The 16629-nt window shown below is 40.0% G+C and overlaps 1 protein-coding gene across 1 annotated transcript in view; it reads left to right on the forward strand.

Annotated features, from left to right (window-relative positions):
- Positions 1 to 9439: 9439 nt before the first annotated feature.
- The window catches only part of LOC126092252 (uncharacterized), a 31792-nt gene continuing 24602 nt past the window's right edge, over positions 9440 to 16629 (forward strand). Inside the window, exons 1-5 of the mRNA XM_049907763.1 lie at positions 9440 to 9574; positions 9705 to 10666; positions 14172 to 14371; positions 14455 to 14593; positions 15850 to 16188. Coding sequence (XP_049763720.1) covers positions 9800 to 10666; positions 14172 to 14371; positions 14455 to 14593; positions 15850 to 16188 — 1545 coding nt within the window. The 5' untranslated portion in view covers positions 9440 to 9574; positions 9705 to 9799. The remainder of the gene's footprint in view (positions 9575 to 9704; positions 10667 to 14171; positions 14372 to 14454; positions 14594 to 15849; positions 16189 to 16629) is intronic.

Here is a 16629-nt window from a genome sequence, read left to right on the forward strand (position 1 = left end):
GTTTTGCATTATTATAACCAGTAGAACATTGTAGGAAGAGTATAAATACTCAGCCTCTAGTATTGTTAGAAGGGATGAGTGTTGGACCCACTAGAGGACAGATCTGTGTGTACAGGTGAGATAAGTTCTTCGTGCACGATACAGGTTTGGATTTACAATAGAACAACTCATGGGTTGGATATTTTCCAAAACAGCATATTAGAACAGTGCAGTGACAAATTATTTCAGAGTGTTAAACAGTTTGATTTAATATCACAAAAGGCAAAATATGTGACTTTATATTCATACTTTGTTGAGTACTAGTGCTGAACAATGCAATGGACCTCACACACATAATTCTATCAAATTACTGCATCTGAACTATTAAATATTGCCAGTGTCATATGTACTACCATCCGTTAGCTGTAGTAGTAACAACGAGGCTTATTACACCGAAGATTGATCATGAACTCATAAGATACAGGTTTTGAAGTGAATAAATCTACGTACATACTTTACTTCAGTTGTGGCCTACATCATTGGAGTGAAATCCACTATGGTATCCTGTATTTATTGAACAAGCATATTTTAGCTCATGTATGCAGTCGTCAAGGGACACCGAAGGCATGATATTCTCAGGTATTTAAACCATTTTTAACTACTCACTAACCGGTGGGACATTACATACTGAAAATGTTGCTGCTGATATGAAGGAACTGTTACAAGAAACACTGGGTAGAGGCACCAATGTGGCAATGTAGTGTTAAAACAACTGGTCATTTACAGTAATACATATCCACTTTACTATGTAGGGAATGAAAATAATGAATTCTTGACAAAATAATTTAAATGGATGGAAAAATAAAAAATCTACTCACCAAGTGGTGGCAGAACACACACATAAAAGGAGGTTATAATTAAGCAAGCTATCACAGCCAGTGGCTCCTCCTTCAGGCAAAAGGGTTGAAAGAGAAGGAAGAGGGGTGAAGGAAAAGGACTGAAGAGGTCTAGCAAAAGGGGTCACCCAGAACTGCAGGTCAGATTTGAAAACCTGAGAGGTTGAAGGTGGAAGACAGGGTAATATGCAAGATGGGGATTACAGCTTAAAAATCATGCATGAGTTAATAAGAGTGAAAAGCTAAGTGCATTGTATGTAACTGAGGTGGTAGGGGAGGGGGGGGTGAGGGTGAAAAATAGTTTGGTAGGACAATGAAATATGCAGAAAACTAAAATGAAGTAAAGAAAAAAGTGGTTACTGTCAAGAAATGCTGAGAGGGAATAAATTAACATAAATTAAGCCCAGGTGGATGGCAAGAACCAAGGACATGGTATAGCGATAGTTCCCACCTGCGGAGTTCTGAGAAACTAGGGTCTGGGGGAAGAATCCAGATGGTGCATGTGGTGAAACAGGTGCCAAGGTCGTGAATATCATGTCGTAGAGCATGCTCTGCAACAGGATATTGCATGTTGCCAGTATACACCCTCTGCCTATGCCCACATTCGTCCTAATTCATAATTTGGTGGTAGTCATGCTGATGTAAAGGGCTGAACAGTGTTTTCATAACAGGTGGTACATGACGTGTCGTTTCACAGATGGCTCTCCCTTTAATAGTATGTTTCGTCAGTTACAGGGCTAGAATAGAGAGGTGGTGGTTGGAGGGTGCATAGGGCAAGTCTCGCAGTGGGGATGGTCACAGAGGTAGGAGCCATAGGGTAGGGAGATGGGTGCAGAAAGAGCATGGGGTCTCACAAGAATATTGCAGAGATTGGGAGGGCGGCAAAAAGTCACCAGTGGTGTGCTCTGAAGTTGTCTTTTTGAGGGGATCAGCAGGATTAGATATGTGGCTCAGGAAATCTGCTTTTTAAATAGGCTGGTGGGGTAATTACGTGCAGTGAAGGCTGAGATGAGAATGTCTTGCAGTGTGCTGTAAAGAGTCTGCATCTGAAGAAATAGATTTGCTTCAAATTCCAAGGCTGTATGGGAGGGAACGTTTGACATGGAAAGGATGGCATTTGTCAAAATGTAAATACTGTTGTTTAATGGTAGTTTTAATGTGGAAGGAAAGTTTAGCTGGACTTAGGTGAGGATAGGATCAAAAACAAGGAAAATGGCACGGGATTCAGAATAGGACCATGTGAAACTTAATTGGGAGAAGGTATTTAGAGATTCCAGGAATTTTAACAGGTCAGTTTCACCATGAATCCTATAGTAAAGATGTCATCAACATATCTAAACCAAACCAGGGGCTGAAGACTTATGGATCCCATGAAAGCCCCCTCCAAGTGGCCCATGAAAAGGTTGGCATAGGAAGGAGCCAGCCTGATTCCCATGGCCATAGCCCTGATCTGTTTGTATGTCTGCCCCTCAAAGATGAAGTACTTCATAGTACTTACATTTTGACAGTTGTCATCCTTTCCCTGTCAAACGTTCCCTCTCAGACAGCCTTGGCATTTGAGGCTAACATATTTGTTCAGATGCAGACTCTTTACAGCAATACACCACCATCCTCACCTCAGCCTTCACTGCACGTAATTATCCCATCAGCCTAGTTCAAAAGCAGATTTCCCAGGCCATCACATCCAATCCTGTTACTGCTGATCCCTCACAAAAAACAACTTCAGAGCACACCACTGGTGACTCAGTATTATCCTGGTCTGGAATGTACTAATCAGCTACATTGACTTCTTAAAATCATGCCCTGAAATGATATTCATTCTGTCTGAAATTCTGCCCACCACACCTAGCATAGCTTTTCATCATCCTCCCAGTCTCTGCAATATTCTTGTCAGACCCTTTTCTCTTTCTGCACCCATCTCCATACCCTATGGCTCCTACCCCTGTGACCATCCCCACCACAAGACTTGCCCTATGCACACTCCAAGCACCACCTATTCCAGCCCTGTAACTGGCAAAACACATACTATTAAAGGGAGAACCATCTGTGAAACAACATGTCACATACCAGCTGTTATGAAAACTTTCAGCATTTTACGTCGGCATGAGTATCACCAAATTATCAGTTAGGATGAATGGGCATAGGCAGGGGGCGTATACTGGAGACACAAAACATCCTGTTGCAGAGAATGTTCTACAACACAACAATCATGACCTCAGTGCCTGTTTCACCACACGTACCATCTGGATTCTTCCCCCAGACACCAGTTTCTCAGAACTGCGCAGGTCGGAACTAGCACTACAACACGTTCTTGGCTCTCGCCACCCACCTGGGTTTAATTTACACTAATTTATTCCATCTCAGCATTTCTTGACAATAACTACTTTTTTCTTCACTTCATATTAGTTTTCTACATCTTTCATTGCCCTACCAATCTATTTTCATGCCCCCCCCTTCCCACTTCAGTTACATACAATGCACTTAGCTTTTCACTCTTATTAACTCTTGCATGATGTTTAACCAATAATCTCTGTCTTGCATATTACCCTATCTTGCACATTTTAGCTCTCACATTTTCAAATCTGACCTGCAGTTCTGAGTGGCTTTCCTGAAATCTACCCCTTTTCCTAGATTTCTCCAGTCCTCTTCCTTCACCCCTCTTCCTTCCCCTTTAATCCTTCTGCCTGAAGGAGGAGCCACTGGCTCCTAAAGCAAGCCTAATTATAACCTTCTTTTAAATGTGTGTTCTGCTGCAGCTTGGTGAGTAGATTTTTTTATTTATCTATCCAATTAAATTACTTTGCAGGCAGACAGAGTTCTTGGGCAGATTAAGTTACCCATACATGTCTGCTTCCAGAGCACTGATGAATGGTCTGTATGGCCCAGTGTGCAGAAATACTGCCGTACATGGACTAAGTAATGTGCCCCTGCCAGGAGTGATATACCACATACAAGCAGAGCTTGGAAACTTCATCAGTCCACATGATTTCATCTTCAAGTGTATTGCACTGATCCCCCTATCTGTTTCTCACTTCCACTAGTGCTCCCCAGTGACTGATGGATTCAAAAGGTGTCTAGGAGATTTACTGCTGGTGTATCAGTCAACAGAAGGTGTAGCTCACACTTTCAGTTTTGGCTGGTTAGCATGTTCCACTTGCATGGAACGGCAACCAGCATCCATCGTCAAAAACTGCGACACTGGTATTCTGTTCCACGGTATGACTGTGTGGCAACCCTCCCACAGCACTGATGCCATTGGCATGAAGTAAATCCATCCTTATTTGCTAATGGTTGCCAGCATGTGCCATGTCTTTGGTATATGCACTCCTGCTGCAACAAAGTAAGTGAAAGATATCTCGTAGCTGGCAGCATTGTTGCAGGACTTATTGAGGTGGATGCTCGAAGCAGGCACAACAAACACACTGCAGTTGTCAGGGATCTTCTTTTACTGACTCTACTACAATAATGCTTGGACAGTGCAGTGTGCTCAAGGAGTAGTATTACGCATCTGCATCATCACTTATGTATGAAGAGTCTCTACAGGCGTGAGGTGAATTCTTCCTCCCCCCCCCCCCCTTCTCCCCACCAACCTGCACAACACTTGGATTCATAATTAGCCTCTGAAACAAGAAGTAGGATATGCAAACAATACTACCATCAAACATAAATAAACAAGACACATTTGTTTTCACAAACCTTGTCAGGACAATACAAATCCTCCTTCATCACTATCCATCACATATGGCTTTGGAGCCACCTTATCAAGACCCCTACCCAGTCCTAGAATGGAGTGACAGGAGCACAAATAAATATGGTCACTGGCGCTCATAAATCAGCGGCCTGAAGTGCTGGGGACATAGCTAAACATCTGGAACTACCAGAGGGGTGCCTTTCAATCCACCACCTCCAGCAAAGTAGCTAACTGGGGACGAACAGTGCACAGGAAAGAAAGAAAAGGCCACAATTGTGCCAGTGAGGTACAGATGGCATTTACAATTACATTATTGTTTGTTTTACCCTTTGGGGGAATGACGTGGTGACCTCAGCACCCCAAGCAGTGCAATTGGTTACAGCATTGCTGGAACTTACTGGCAGTATGATAAACTACCAACAGAGGGTTACCAGTGCGCACAAGGATCTCTACCTCAGCTGATGGTACAGTGAGCACGCACGATCATGAATAGCTCTGTATGTAATTCCACAAAAATAAATCAACGTGTCATACCATAGTTGTGTTTATGCTCTACAAACCCAATATGTCCACATAAAACAGGTAAAATGTATCATGCTTTTGTACTGACATATCCATCCTAGCATGGAAGAGATGCAACAAATGCCGACTTCATATCGCATCAATGGAGCTGTGTAACCCCCTTCCCCAAAAGAAAGTACTAATTAAGCACACTACAACACAAACCCTCCCAACTGTGTTATTTTGGTGGCAGGCTGTGCTTTCATTTCTGCAGTGTAATGATACAGTAATGCCTCACGTCCTCAGGCAGTAACCCAATATTAGTTTTTATAACTATTGTGTACATCATATAGAGCTTCATTTTCATGGGACACCAAGGGTGCTTAGAGGCAAGTACATGTTGTCTGGTGTCGACAAGACTGGTGGGTGAAGATAGTCAGCACCATAAGAAGGCAAATTTTTGGAGATGGGGTCCCACAAGATTCCATTTTAGGGCCCTATCTTTTTTCTTGCGTATATCAATGACCTTTCGTCAGTAACATTACCAGATGCCAAGTTGGTTTTGTTTGCCAATGATACAAACAACGCAATAAATAGCAGATCAAGTGTAGTCTCTGAAAGATTGGCTAATAAAATATTTGTGGACATTAATCACTAGTTCGTAGCCAATTCTTTGTCACTAAACATTGAAAAAACACGCTACGTGCAGTTCAGAACTTGTAAGGGGTGTCCCACGAGTATATGCCTAACATACAATGACAAGCAGATAGAAGTGGACAGTGTTAAATTCTTGGGAATACAGCTCGATAATAAATTCAACTGGGAGGAGCACACCACAGAACTGCTGAAGCGTCTTAACAAAACTCTACTTGCAATGCAAATTGTGTCAGACATAGGGGATAATGAAAAAGCTGGCATACTATGCTTACTTTCATTCTATATTGTCATATGTGCAGTAAGAGTTATAAGTGGTGCGGACTCAAGAACATCCTGCAGACGCCTGTTTAGGGAACTAGTGTTCTAATTACTACTTCCCCATATATTTATTCCTTGATGAAATTTTTCATTAAAAATATATCACTTTTTCAAACCAACATCTCAATTCATGGAATCAATACTAGAAATAAAAATAATCTTCACAAGGATTTAAAGTCACTTACTCTTGTACAAAAATGTATGCATTATTCAGGAACACACAGTTTCAATAACTTGCCAGCAGCCATAATAACCCTGTGTGTGTGTGTGTGTGTGTGTGTGTGTGTGTGTGTGTGTGTGTGTGTGTGTGTGTGTGTACAATCTAACTTCTGCAGTGCAGTAATGTGTTCATTGTAATAAGTATTGTAGTAGTTCTATTTAATGTTTATTACCTTATAAACAAAAACTTCTTTTTTTTTTTTAATTCAGTGCATTAGTGTTTGTAAAATGATTCTTTCATATAGTGTACATTAAAAAAATGACAATCATTCCACTTGGGACCTGTGGAAGGTACATTAGCTTATTTGTTTCAGTTGTAAATACTTGTCATACAAAATTGTTAAGGCTTTCGTGGCCACTTGTTGACAAACTGCCTATTGGCTTCTGTCTCTGGTTCTTCAGCTGACGTTCATCTAATGATTTTTCTGACGTTTCGCCAGCACAAGTGGCTGGCATTGTCAAAGCTTCACCCTGCATTGCCGGTGGTGAACTGGAGCCGAGCTCGCGGCCGCAGACTATATGTACCTGGCGCGCCAACGTCCGAGGGCTTCTCCGCGGTCATTTCCGGTGCGGTTCTCCTCCTCACGCTACCTGCGACGGTCGTTCGCTGCAGTATGGGAAGCCAGGATCCGTTTACCTTAAGGCTTTCCTCTTTCTTGTTCAAACTGTTCGCGTGTTTTTGTATTTCTACAGCTTCTCTGAACAAGCACGTGTGATAGTGCTTCTCTACAGCCAGAACTTCCGTGTCGGCGAATTTTATTACGTGGTTGGTCTCATTCAGTCATGCTCTGCCACGGCTGATTTCTCCACCTGCCTCAACTTGCAACGTCACTTATGCTCTTTGATCCTGGTGTTAATGGATCGTCCAGTCATTCCGACATGTCGGAAATGACCACGGAGAAGCCCTCTGACGTTGGCGCACCAGGTACATAGTCTGCGGCCGCGAGCTCGGGTCCAGTTCACCACCGGCAATGGAGGGTGCAGCTTTGACAATGCCAGCCACTCATGCTGGCGAAACATCAGAAAAAACATTAGATGAACGTCAGCCGAAGAACCCGAGACAGAAGCCAATAGGCAGTTTGTCAATACTTGTCATGTATTATTGTTTTTCTGATATGTTCTACATCCTGGAGGACCTCCTCACTAAGGATCAATTGGAATGAAAGTAAATCTATTCTAATATTCCAAGGTATCCTCTGAATGTGAAGAAAAAACAAGCCAAGTTTTTGTCACTATGAGTCAAATTCATCGGGTCGACCAAAGCGTCCGATCCTACCCGTCCTCTTTGACCCGTGACGTAAGGCTGTTGTGGTGTGTGACGTCACGACGGTGCTGAATTTAGTTTGTGAGAGTGGCATGTTTGTAGGTGTTTTTTTGATGCGATCGGTGGTGCTCTCTGGTGATGTGTTAGGTGATGTTTTTGGTTTAGTTTGAGAGTGTGGTGTCGTGTGTGAATTTTGGTAAATTGCTTTTTTTATATCTTTGGTAGGTATGGATATGACTGGCAGGGTCAACAGTTTTCGGTTGTCGGCTATGACAGGGGACAGTACGCTGTCTCTAATAAAATTTCTTCAACTAGGCCTATTCGGATTTTTGGATGAAGTCGTTTAGTGTTCAGTATGTCGTGAAGAAATGTGGCTTACTTAAAGTTCCGGTGTCTCGGACCATGGACAGCTGTATGTGGAGATGTCTTAAGGATAACACGTCAAGGGAAGTGTTCGATCCCAATGTGTGGCTGTGAATGTTGGTATCGGGAGATGTTTTTGAGCTATATAGGTCAAGGGAAGTCTCCGATTCCAGATGATATTGTGTTCAGCGGTATTTGGGGAGTTTTGTGATGTCGGTTTTTTTCGTCGTTTTGCGTGGTTTTGTATGGGGGTGGGTGCCTAAATTTGTTTATATTTAGTTTGTCCCCACCCAAAAACACCCTATTTCCCGCGCTTGTCCCGTTAGTGTCATTTTCGTCCTCATAATGTGTACGTAACGAGTTTATATGCGCCATATTGGAATCGTGGTTTATGGTCGTTTCCGCCATATTTGTGACGTCATGGGTCAAAGCAGACGGGCAGGATCGGACGCTTCCGTAATTCCAATTCATCTTACATTCTACAATTTTAATTACTACTGTACACTTTTTTAGAGCTGAATTCTATACAAACTTATTCTCAAGTGTAATATCTTAGTTTTTTTACCGGTGAACATTTCACTGATATACTAGCTCTCCCATATGGTTATTAATAAATGATGTAACTGAAGTACTATGTATCAATATTTCATATTTGTCTTGTGTCTTTATCACATACGATTAGCCGTTACTGTACAGATTTGTTTCTGCACACCCACATCAACTTTCTGCAAGTATGAAACCTTAACTTCCGCTATTTTCTGAGATTTACACAGTCTGCTGAACAGGTTTCAAGCAGATAGAGCTCATAAGGGTTAAGATCGGGAAGGACTTACATGTCTTCCGAGACAATTTTTTATGTTGATGAGATACATAACACCTTAAGACTCGCATTTAGCGAACAATAAAAATAAGGCTGAAGATCATGGATAATTAGACGCTGGGCAACCTGAGTCTTTTAAGAGCAACTGGTCAGCGGACCCTCGATATGCAAGCGATAAAACATATGCCAGATCACGGCCTGCAATATATTACGTATTATGAATCTAGAAAACAGAGTTTTATTTGTTTTATTCTCAATGCGACTGAAAAAAAAACAACGCTAAGTATAGCCACAGAAAGGACAAACTAATGGCGTAGACACTATCCGAGCGGCGAAATAAAATTACAGTTACAATAAATGGGATAACATTATTCTCAAAAATCACACCATACATTCACTATTTGTAGTAGTAGGAGAAATATTTTTTTGAGCACTGTCAGTATTTAGACGTCGGAACTGTGAAATCGCTACTCTCCCAAGTGCTAACTATCCTACGTCTTACCCTAACCAACACCGCACTACTGACTACTGACTGAGTAGTGAGTACTGACTAGTGACTCCTGATTCCCTGAACATCTCTGGCTCACGGACGCCAAAGTTGATGCCGGTAGTTACCATATTTCAACATAGGTGGCGTGTGGGGCTATGCTTACGGCAATGGCGTTAAAGCGATTAAAATGTAGTGACAACACCATTGTTTACATGTTTTAGTGTGTAAATAGCTTTGTGTACAGTAGTTTTATGCTGTTGTAATATTGTGTTGAACACATAATTGTTGTTAATTTTGTCGTTGGTACTGTATAGAACACGCAAATATGGATTGTCACGCAAATTCCTCGCATTCCAAAGTTACACGGGGAATAAAGGTACAGTAATTTTTTGACAAATCGTACTTAATTTGGATAAACATTAGTTTAATGGTTAGAACTGATTCCAATGTACTTAAGTAACACTCTAGGTCCGGCGTCATTTATAAATATGCCAATATTTCACCAGTTTCAGGAAGCGGAATGGCCGAGGTACACAACGCCTGAATGAAGATGTTGAATAATAATGACCCTGATCGGTAAAGCATTTGCGCCAAGGACATTATGGCTCACCACGAATTTCTTCCCTTATGTGACGTTCTATTTAACATAATATCTTTAGCGTCCTATTTCTGTGATGTTGTGTTTGATGTTGTTATGGGTTATGCTTTGTTTGAACGTGGTCGACACGTATGGTTTGCTGTTTCATTGACTTTTGTTGCTACGTCTCTTGTGATTAGTCAAGTCATATCTTTAAAATGGTATATATGTGCGTGTGAGTCCCGGAGAAAAGTGAAAGAAAAGTCTAAGAATGAAGATGCTGCGACGGCACCGACGTCAAATAACCGAGAACGTTGCTTTCAATGGCTTGTGGGTCTGTTACATGTCATCCAGTGCGGAGTTTTGTGGCGCTATTTTAAATTATTCATACCAGTTGATCTTCGTTATGTGAAGCACGAAGTGAGAGACTTGTGTATGCTAAGATTATTTCATGCTTTTTGTGAGGCAGCTCCAATGTTACTAGTCCAGCTTTATCTTTTGTGGCAAGAGACTTCACCGAAGAATTTTAGTGACTTAAATATAGTGTCTACAGTGTTGTCTCTTTTTAGTGTTTGTTGGGCTTTGGCCTCGTTTAGCAAAAATGTTAGACTTCAAAATGTGCATCGATTAGTTTTAACATGGCTAGGCGTGATATTTCAATTTATGTGGCGTTTAGGAACAGTCTCATCACGTGTAACAGCATTGACTGTGTATGCTACATTATATGGACACTGGGTGTTTCTGGTGATTGGGCTGCACTGGATATCAATGTTTCTCTGGCTCATTTCTCCAAAGAACGTCTTTCATGGTGAAAGGATATCAAGACGGAGGAAGGCTGCCTTCTCAGCTCTCATAGCATTTGTATATGTTTTCTCATATATAAATTTGCAGGTAAGCAGTTTTAATCTTAAATTCATTAAGATGTAGGTCTACTCAGCTGATCACTGGCAGAGATCCTGTACTTTGAAGGGAAACAAGCAACGGTTCTTTCAGTGAGATGTTTTTTCTCAAACAGGCTACTTCCATATTCTCAGTCAGTACTTCTCACAATCTTAACTTATAGGCCTACTGAAGTACTGCAAAAGACATAATTATAAACTAGGCTAGCTACATTTGAATGAGTGTTTAGTTGTTAATGACCATCTTGTAACATGTTTATCTGGCATATAAATAAATGCTGCATGATTGTTACATGTAATTTTTACCACTAAATGTATTCCTTTGATAATACATTAGTACCATCATTTCATACTTATGAGTGTGACTTTTGGACAGATTTTCAATAATATATTTACAACATTAAAACATATTTTTATGTCTGAAACATATAAATATCAGGCGCTCACTGCTTTCCACCATAGAACTCAAAGTAGAACATTCTAAATCTTTATAGTTTGCATTTTGCAAACATCCATCTCTTTTTAAGTTGATGTAGTTCACAAAATTTGGATGTTTATCCTCACAAGTACACATAATGCTTCTTTAATTGTCATACTTGTGTTGACATCTCCAAAGCCATTCCCTGTCTTCAGATCCTTAACTAACCTAGTTTCTTTCTTTCCAGGTGAAATTCAATTATCATCTTGGAGACTTCTCTCAGAGCTTCAGTTTTACTCCTTCACTTTATCTCACTCTTTTCCTCTTTGGTATGTTGTAGAACAATAACCTATACAGCAATACAGGTACCAGCCTTTGTTAGTTTAACAAGGAGTTTTTACTTGGACTTGTCAGAACTTTCTAGATTCCTTTGAAAGCCATTTCCAAGGATTAACCTCACTTGCAGTGCTAATGGAAATGGTGGTTGGTTGACGCAGGAAAGACTCTTTTTTTCCAATTTTTGCTGTCTTTTGCTCTTAAAATCAACATCTCAAAGACATTTCTGCATATAATTTGTTTGGTTTCTCGTCATGTCTTTTTTCAGCACCCTTGCCTCTTTCTGCCTCACTCATGTTTCATTTTCGGAGACACCCATAACTGTTACAATACGGTATCCAAAATTTGTGGGGGAGAGAGGGGATGGGACACTATCAAACAGATGCCCTACCTACATATGAGCAATTGAGAAACACCACTGTTACTGCCAGTGGCCTGGTCCAGACTGAACCCCCTTTCCTGTCAAGCTAAAATTTGCTATGTAGACTAAACATGATAGTTTTTAACTCACTTCAGCTTTTGCCTCAATTTTCTAATATAATCCTTTGGTTCCCAAAATGAAGAATGTAATGTAAAGTTTGTTAATGTGAAAAACTTGAAGTTGTGCTATGGTTTGGATATCAAAGTTACATATTGAACCCCACCTTGTATAATTTAGTGAGGTAAACATTAGACTTCACTACCAGTAAATTTATTACCACAACCTGATTTTCTGTCTTCACATTTGTTAGCTTCACCAACTACAACTAAACTGTCACCCTCCAACCTAACCTAGTCCTTGGGCTGTACTGCAGATCAGACTGTCACCACAACCAAGATTTTGGGGGGAGGGGGAAACATGTAACTTTAGCTGTGCTTTACAGTCCATGTTAAACTGTATTTCCTTCTGTAATAGGTTGGATAAGTCTGTTGCCAGATCAGAGGATGGCAGATTGATACCACCTCCAATAGGATCATGCCTAATATTGCACTGGTGTTCAAACTAACCCATGAGTTCATGACAGCCTTACCTTAAGGTGTTTGCAGATATTATTTGATAGCACACTAATTCTACTCTATAATATTCATTTGAATTTGCCTTGGCAATCAGCTGCATTAAATCTATACCTTTTATTAGTATACAAGGCCTACTAGCTGAAAGAAGTCAAAGTAATCGCACAGGGTAAACACAGTTGTCACTGCTTAAAACTGAGATGTAATTAATTTTAAGTGAAAAAATATGTGCCTCCCGTGCCAAGTTATGTTTATTTTCTGGAATAATTGTGAACATTTTAAGTAGTGACGTATCTAGGGCATACTAGATAAGAGTCATAGGTTGCAGAAGAATCTAGAGAATTGTTTGTCATTCCCAGTTTGTCCAGAATTCTTCCTTCCATTCCTCCTACTCTTTTGTAAGTGTATCTTCTTGTGTCTTTCACAAGCTACTTATAAAAATTATACCAGATTCATTGGCTTTGCCAATTTACACTGAAACTCTTACCTTTTAACCTAATACAAACCTCCATGGTGCTGCTGATCAGAATGTCATCTCAACTAAGATTTCATATCACATTTGTTGGTTTAGCCAACTCACAGCCAAACTGTCACCTTCTAACCTAACCAGGACTTGGAAACACGGAAGCGTCCGATCCCACCCGTCTGCTTTGACCCATGACGTCACAAATATGGCGGAAATGACCGTAAACCATGATTCCAGTATGGCGCACATAAAGTCGGTACGTACATGTTATAAGGACAAAAATACATCGAAAAAGAAACACACACACTTTCCACAAAAAGCCTAATGACACTAACGGGACAAGGGCGGATAATGGGGTGTTTTGGGGTGGGGGCAAACTAAATATAAACAAATTTAGACACCCACCCCCATACAAAACCACACAAAACGATCAAAAAACCGACTTCACAAAACTCCCCAAATACCACTAAACACAATATCATCTGGAATCGGACACTTCCCTTGACCTATATAGCTCAACAGCAGCTCCCGATCCCATAAATTAGGATCCAACACTTCCCTTGGCCTATATAGCTCAAAAACATCTCCCGATACTAATATCAACACACACAGCCACACATTGGTATCGAACACTTCACTTGACCTGCGCACTGTTAATTTTATCCGTCATATCCATTCCTGAACAAAAACAACGATCTTTTAATTTTACTAAAAATACCACACGATGTACAGCGAACAACACTAAATTAACCGTCACACAAAATCGTTAACTCACTGAAACGAATTCCACTACAAACACAGCCGACACTCGAACAATTCTGGATAATGAGCAAAAGCAAACTGAGCCCTTTACACCACACAAACGAAAATCCTGAACATACCACCAGAAACCACAACAAACCACAACACGACATCATCTACAAACACGCCACACTCACAAACTAAACTCCGCGCCGTCATGACGTCACGGGTCAAATCCGACGCGTGGGATCGGACGCTTCTGTCGACCCCCAGACTTTTTACTAAACTACAGATTAGTCAGCCGCCACAACCGGTGTTCTGAAAATAATATTGTCAAAATAGAAATTGTCTTTGTTCTGTTATATCCCTGATTGCGCACATATGAGGTCACACACCACCACATCGGTGTCATGGGTCATAGTTGACATTTGGTTTCAGTAGCTTCAGCAGCTCTTGTATTTTTTAAATTTGTGCTCTTGTGTACTCCATCATTAAACTGAATTTACTTTGATAGTTATTGATTAGTTTTCTGTATTTTTACAGGAAGTTAATCCTCGGCAGAAAATGGCAACATTTTATGTAGTCATGTTTCTGGAAAATGCCCTGTTGGTTACTGCCTGGCTTGTTGGCGTGTGGAGTGAAGCACCCTGGTATCGAAACACTGTGCCGATAGTTGTGTTTGTTTCATTTGCAACTGGAATTTGCTTCATGATTCTCTACTACCGGTATTTTCATGTCAGAAGGTAGCATAAAAATATATTTTAAGACAGACTATATGTAGTTTAATAACAGTAAATATAATTTGGCTCAATTTTGGTGTCTGCAGGTTACGTTATGAAGCAGGTGGAAGACCAAATACTTATAACAACAATTGTGATTCCACACAGAGATTAGCTAATGTAAATAATGTAAACTGTGGTGAAGTGGTGGCCCATGGCAAAGATGAACAAACTGCAGTGGCAAAAGTAAGTACTGGTTATATTTTTAGTTCACAAAATTGATAATGAGTGTTAACATTGTATGAAGTGCAACAGTTCTGCTGACACACTAACTAATGAAGTCAGGATTGTGACTGCTTGACTGAGAGACAAATACAGAGGAAATTATGGACATAAAGTATTTAGGTTTAGAAATATTTGAGTCGCTTTTTTGGTAGGAGACAGACACTCATTTCCTGTAATGTGTTAATCAATTCTAGGTTTGGAACACCTTTGTCTTTCACCAGCTGTATGTCTTTATATAGTTATATGGGTTAGGTACCGTCTTTTGCAACTGAAATGCATCTTCTTAAGACCATGTTTTGCATCTTCAGTTGTCATTAATAATATGGTCTTTTCTTACGATTTTGTTTGCTAGGATCATGAATAGTTTACTGTAAACAGTATTAATTATTATCTCTAATCTCAGTTTTTTGTTGCTTATCTCATTTTCCCTGTTCTTTCACACACATGTGTTAGATTTTTCCCCTTAGCACTTTCACTAACAGTGGCTGGGGTTCTTCACAACACAAAAACATCTACCACATATGTGTAGAAGAACAGGAAGAACAATGTAAGCAACAAAAAAACTGTGAGTAAAGGTAATAATTAATACTGTTTATGTAGAACTGTTCATGGTCTTCACAAACAAAATTATAAGAAAAAATCATTTTGCTACAGTGACCATTGAGGTTACTTTAAATAAAGCGAATTACATTTGGTCTTAATAAGAGTTTCATTACGGTCTCAAAAGATGGTATTTAACCTATATAACTTGTATAACTGTAACTGTGGAGAAAAGAGGCTAAAAAACAGAGATGATAGTATGTATATCTCTCCTTATGTCCATCTCTTACCAAAAAAGCGACTCAAATATTTCTAAACCTAAATACTTTATGTCCGTCCTGCTTAAAAATTGGAGTTAACTTACTTACCTTTTTTTTTACAATGCCTGAAAAGTTTTCAGCAATAGTATTAGGTTAAAAGCAGAATTAGTTATGCCTCAATAGCATGTTAGAAAATGTATGTAATATAAACATAATTACTGTGGTGATTGGGAGTTGAATTGTAGAAGTGAAAAAATTAAGACATACTGGTACAGGAGTAGCCATAAAGAATAAAAATATAAAAAATGGTCTATGCTTGGAATAAGCTGACAAAGGAATTTAAAATCTCTGAAATATGTACTCATTAGAACACTTCATTTTCAACTTTTTTTAATTTTTTAATTTTACTTTTTTCAGGAAGTGCACTGTAGTGGGAAGGCAGTCAATAACTGCCAGCAGCGGTGCACCAATGGTTACCTGCCCTACCAGCATGGAGGCATACCTGGTGTGTTCAACTGTCGCTTCAACAATCCAGTTACTTCAACAGCTGCAACTAAAAGGAAAAAGAAGAAGCCAACATCATTTGTCCCTCCTCCTGCTGTTACTGCACTACCTTCTGTTGGTGTACCGAGTCTGTCCATTCAACAACAACAAAACTGCTTGCAAGAACCCTACAGCAGCAATATGTCACTACAGCTACAGAATTCTGTTCCATTTTGGAGGAGGCCTTTGCCAAACAACCAACACAATCATCAGGTAAATGTGAGTGACTTGTTATTGCATGTGTCTCAGCCAGTGGAAAGTCCTGTTAGAAAAATTCAAATGATATGATTTTATCATAGAATTCATCATCAGCTGCTTCTTTTTTTTAAATTATTATTATTATTTAAAAAAAAACATGTGCTACCTTCATATTCCTGGCACCTATTTAAAGATCCTTTTGACTGCCCACCAGTGGGGTATCACTGGATTATTATGAAAGTGGCTGACAGTTCCTATCGAGTAAGCTACTTGCGGCCTTGTTCCTAATTGAATATATTTTATGAACATATTTTAAACTTCCTATTGCTTGCAAATATGATATTTGCATCATAGCTCATTGCTGTTATTCTGTTTTTGGACTCGTACCACGAGTGAGCACTTGGTTACTGTCCACTGGCATAGGATCAGGCTGCAGTCTTTCAAATTGAATCTGTT

Source organism: Schistocerca cancellata, chromosome 7 (genome assembly GCF_023864275.1).
Source record: "Schistocerca cancellata isolate TAMUIC-IGC-003103 chromosome 7, iqSchCanc2.1, whole genome shotgun sequence".
NCBI lineage: Eukaryota > Metazoa > Arthropoda > Insecta > Orthoptera > Acrididae > Schistocerca > Schistocerca cancellata.